Source organism: Vulpes lagopus, chromosome 11 (assembly GCF_018345385.1).
Source record: "Vulpes lagopus strain Blue_001 chromosome 11, ASM1834538v1, whole genome shotgun sequence".
In the NCBI taxonomy this organism is placed as follows: Eukaryota; Metazoa; Chordata; class Mammalia; order Carnivora; family Canidae; genus Vulpes; species Vulpes lagopus.
This window is the reverse complement of record NC_054834.1, coordinates 64,279,421-64,284,435: the sequence shown is the minus strand read 5'-3', so window position 1 is coordinate 64,284,435 and position 5,015 is coordinate 64,279,421. Positions and strand designations below refer to the sequence as shown.

The 5,015-nt window shown below is 35.5% G+C and overlaps 1 protein-coding gene across 1 annotated transcript; it reads left to right on the top strand.

Annotated features, from left to right (window-relative positions):
* The first annotated feature begins 1,061 nt into the window (after window positions 1-1,061).
* Window positions 1,062-4,221, top strand: LOC121471620 (olfactory receptor 5L1-like). Its single transcript, XM_041722409.1, has 2 exons — window positions 1,062-1,970; window positions 4,114-4,221. The coding sequence occupies exons 1-2, from the start codon at window positions 1,062-1,064 to the stop codon at window positions 4,219-4,221; spliced, it is 1,017 nt and encodes a 338-aa protein (XP_041578343.1).
* Window positions 4,222-5,015: the final 794 nt, after the last annotated feature.

The window sequence follows — 5,015 nt, the reverse complement described above, 5'->3', positions numbered from 1 at the left end:
ATTCGGTACATTAATTAAGCACTTTTCCTAGCCAACTACTTAGAGAATTTCCAAGAATTTTCAGGCACCTCTCTTATGGTTAAAGGATTAATATTTCAGTTGTAGCAAAATAAAAACTATTGGTAGACAGATCTATCAAATGTATGCATATTTCTATATGTACATCTATATTTACATCGAAATATGTACAGACTATTTGATATCCTGTTTGTTTTTAAATCACCAACCAGCATGATAATTTTGTCCTAAATACTCAGTTGAACGATTGCTCTATATCTGATCATTAAAATTTTCCATTGTCAACATTATAAACAGTACTCCAATGTACTTTTTTCACAATTTTATCGATGTAATTAAATATTTCTAACAATAGCTTATTAAGAATGAAATCTCTCATAAAATATATAGCTTTTAGTGTTGTCAAGATTGAGAATTTATTACTGTAGATAATTACAAAGACAATTGATTACATGACTTTGTTAATTTGGTATGTAAAACTTTCATTTTCATGGTATATTTTAAATTTCTTGCTTCATAATTCAAAATTTTGTGACCTCAAAAACTTGATCACGCTCCCCAAAAATGGAACATTAGAAAACTTTGCTTCAATATATGTTCCTGAGAGACTCAGTGGAAAAACAAAAATTATATGTTTAACAGGATCATAGTAGGTGATACTGTGCTGGATGATCTTTTAAGGTTTTTCAGAGAACAGAGGTTCTTTTCTCTGTGACTTTGAAAAGTATCATTGAATACATTTTAAAATCCACCAAATAATCAAACATAGTTAATCATCTCAATGTATTGTGATAAAGACTGGAATCATTTAAGTTTTTTAATGTTTATGCTGATGCTGAAGTCAATTTTGATCTGTGGGATCCACTGAAACACTTAATAATTCGAATTACTTGAATACTGTGTTTCTGTTCTATCTTATAAATACAGTATTTGATAACAATGTTATATTTTTCTGAAGTTAATATTAGCCCATTTTTGTCCTCCCATTTTAGAAGACACAAAAAACTTAACATTTAGTTCCGTAAGGCTGACATATGGCAGAAATGGGTGAGGAGAACTGCACCAGTGTGACAGAGTTCATTCTGCTTGGATTAGCAGATGCCCCAGAGCTGAGAGTCTTCCTCTTCCTGCTGTTTCTTCTCATCTATGGAGTCACGGTTTTGGGAAATCTGGGCATGATCGCAGTGATTCAGGTCAGCTCTCAGCTTCACACTCCCATGTACTTTTTCCTCAGCCACTTGTCCTTTGTGGATTTTTGCTACTCCACGATCATCGTGCCAAAGATGCTGCCCAATATCTTAAAGAGGGACAAAGCCATCTCCTTCCTCGGTTGCATGGTGCAGTTCTATTTATTTTGTACATGTGTGGTAACTGAGGTCTTCCTGTTGGCTGTGATGGCCTATGACCGCTTCGTGGCCATCTGCAACCCACTGCTGTACATGGTCACCATGTCCCGGAATCTCTGTATGGAGCTGGTGTCCTGCTGCTACCTCTGTGGGGCAGCCTGTTCTCTGATCCACTTGTGTTTAGCCCTTCAGATCCCATCCTATAGATCAAATGTGATTAACCACTTCTTTTGTGATCTACCCCCTCTCTTATCTCTTGCTTGCTCTGATGTCTCTATTAATGAACTCATGGTGTCCATAGTGGCCACCTTCAACGAGATCATCACCATCATGATCATCCTCACCTCCTATTTGCTGATTCTCATCACCATCCTGAGGATGCACTCTGCAGAGGGAAGGCGCAAAGCCTTTTCCACCTGTGCCTCCCACCTCACAGCCATCCTTGTCTTCCATGGAACGATACTTTTCAATTATTGTCGGCCCAGTTCTGGCAACAGTATGGATACTGACAAGGTGGCCACAGTGTTCTACACCATAGTGATTCCCATGCTGAACCCTCTCATCTATAGTCTGAGGAACAAGGATGTGAAAGAAGCTCTCAAGAAAGTATTGCGATCTAGAGTACCCTTTGAAAAACTATTTTCTTGGGATCCCTGGGTGGCGCAGCGGTTTGGCGCCTGCCTTTGGCCCAGGGCGCGATCCTGGAGACCTGGGATATAATCCCACGTCAGGCTCCCGGTGCATGGAGCTTGCTTCTCCCTCCGCCTGTGTCTCTGCCTCTCTCTCTCTCTCTGTGACTATCATAAATAAATAAAAAATTTAAAAAAAAAAAAATATATATATATATATAAATGAAAAACTATTTTCTTGACTAGACTCAGAGTTTCACCAAAAACTTTTAATGAGTGGCTGATTTTGGGCGGATGTGAAATAAAAATAAAATAATGAAAGAAAAATAAATAAAGGAAAAAAAATATGAAAGAAAAATAAAGTAGGGAATAATTCCATGAGCTGGAGGACTTATGCCTGCTTTTTGAATTTCCACTTGATTATCTTATTAAGTCAGATATTATCTCTTTTATGAATAATTCATATACATTTAGTGGCTTTGTTGCCCTTATCCAATATTTAATTATTTTTTAAGATTTATTTATTTATTCGTGAGAAACACACAGAGAGAGATAGGCAGAGGAACACAGGCAGAGGGACAAGCAAGCTCCCTTCAGGGAGCCTGATTTGGGACTGAATCTCAGGACCCCGGGATCAGGACCTGAGCCAAAAGCAGACACTCAACCACTGAGCCACCCAGGTGCCCCAATCTCTAATTGTTTTGAATGGGTTTGGGTTGGTATTGCTAGACTCAATATCTTGGTTTGAGATGACTTCAATATATTTCTAACAAAGTGCACATAGATAGACATGTATTTTCATCATCATTAAAGCATTCAGCCTTTTTTTTTCTAAATTGACTTAATTTCTTTTAATATGCAATGAGTGTACATCTGCCTGATATTAATGTTTTTAAATGAAAATTTAGAGTAAAATTTCTGTGTATTAATTTTTGTCATTTTTGTTTTTAATTAATTTTCTAACACAATATTATAACTTTAGAACTCTTTTTTAAAAATATTTAAAGAAAAACAAAAAAAAAAAAAAACAAAAACAAAAAAAAACAAAAAAAAAATATTTAAAGAAAAACAAAACAAAACAAAAAAAAATATTTAAAGAGTTTATTTATTTAATTTTTTTAAATTGGAGTTCAATTTGAACTTTAGAACTCTTACAACTTCTTTTAGGGAGATTAAGAAGCACAAACTGCTAGTTATAAAATAAATAATTCACTGGGATGGATAGTACAGTAAAGGGAATACTGTCAATAATATTATAATAATCTTGTGTGTTGATGAATGATAAGCACATTTATCATGGGAGTTTTGTGTAATGTACATGATTGTCAAATCACGATGTTGTACCCCTGAAACTAATATAACATTGTATGTCAGCTATACTTTAATAAAATAAGTTAAAAAAACTTTCTCTAATTTTTTCATAAGATTTCCATGAAAATTAAATGATGTATCATAAATTCTTAACACTATATATGGTATAAGTGACTAATAAAGTATTTGCTGTTATTACTATTATTACTTTTAGTTTTACCTTTTGTTATTTATTCTATCTTAAATCTTGATCAAATAAGTATATCATGTATTTGATGCCTTACCTTTATTAAGTTTATGGGTTTGTTAATATTTTTTTGCTTTGCCTGATATTATTTTAGGCATTTACTATATTTTCAAGTCTATTACATTTTAAACCTATTGATTGCATTAGTTTCATATGGCTTCTGAAAAATATTACTATAAATTTGATGGCTTAAAACAATAGATTTTTATTCTCTTACAGTTCTTGAGGGAAAAACTTGAAATCACTGTCACTGAGCCAAAATCAATGTGCCAGCTGAGCCATACTCCTCCAGGAGGTTCTTGGGGAAATGCTTTTCTTAGCTCTTCCAGTTTCTGGGGGGCCACAGGCATTCTTTGGCTTGTAGTTGTATTACTTCAGTCTTCAAGGTTTGCATCCTCGAACTTCTCTGCTCTCCATCTTTCCTACATTTTCTCGTGTGTGTGTGGGTGTGTGTGTGTGTGTGTGTGTGTGTGTGTGAAATAGTCTCCCTCTTTCTTGTAAGGTCACCTGTGAAGACATTTATACTCCACCTAGATAATCTTTAAGATCTCCTGATCTTAAGATCCTTTCCCTAATCATATCTGCAAACAACCTTCCCCCAAATAAGGTGGCATTTACAGGTTCCAGAGATCAGAATTTGAAATATATAAAAGTCCATTTTCAAACTTAACATACCCACCTTTTATTTTCTTTATTTTTTAAAAGATTTTATTTATTTATTCATGAAAGACAGAGAGAGAGGCAGAGACACAGGCAGAGGGAGAAGCATGCTTCCTGAAAGAGTCCAATATGGGACTTGATCCGGGATCCTGGGATCATGCCCTGGGCCAAAGACAGATGCTCAACTGCTGAGCCACCCAGCCATCTTTTATTTTTTTTTCTTTTTTTTTAATAAATTAATTTTTATTGGTGTTCAATTTACCAACATACAGAATAACACCCAGTGCTCATCCCATCAAGTGTCCCCCTCAGTGCCTGTCACCCATTCCCCCCCACCCCCCACCCTCCTCCCCTTCCACCACCCCTAGTTTGTTTCCCAGAGTTAGGAGTCTTTATGTTCTGTCTCCCTTCTTGATATTTCCCACACGTTTCTTCTCCCTTCCTTTATATTCCCTTTCACTATTATTTATATTCCCCAAATGAATGAGAACATACACTGTTTGTCCTTCTCCGATTGACTTACTGCACTCAGCATAATACCCTCCAGTTCCATCCACGTCGAAGCAAATGGTGGGTATTTGTCGTTTCTAATGGCTGAGTAATATTCCATTGTATACATAAACCACATTTTCTTTATCCATTCATCTCTTGATGGACACCGAGGCTCCTTCCACAGTTTGGCTATTGTCATACCCGCCTTTTAAAGGCTGAAGTATGATTTGTTATTCCTGCATCCCTGCAATGTTAATATTTCATTTGTTTTCTCACTTTCTTAGGATTTCAATCTATATTAATTATTGTTTA

Excerpts from the sequence above, each read along its gene's own strand:
- LOC121471620 (XM_041722409.1), top strand. The coding sequence starts at position 1,062 with ATGGGTGAGGAGAACTGCACCAGTGTGACAGAGTTCATTCTGCTTGGA. Across the intron at positions 1,971-4,113 it reads TGAAAGAAGCTCTCAAGAAA|ATCCTTTCCCTAATCATATC; the intron begins GTATTGCGATCT and ends CCTGATCTTAAG.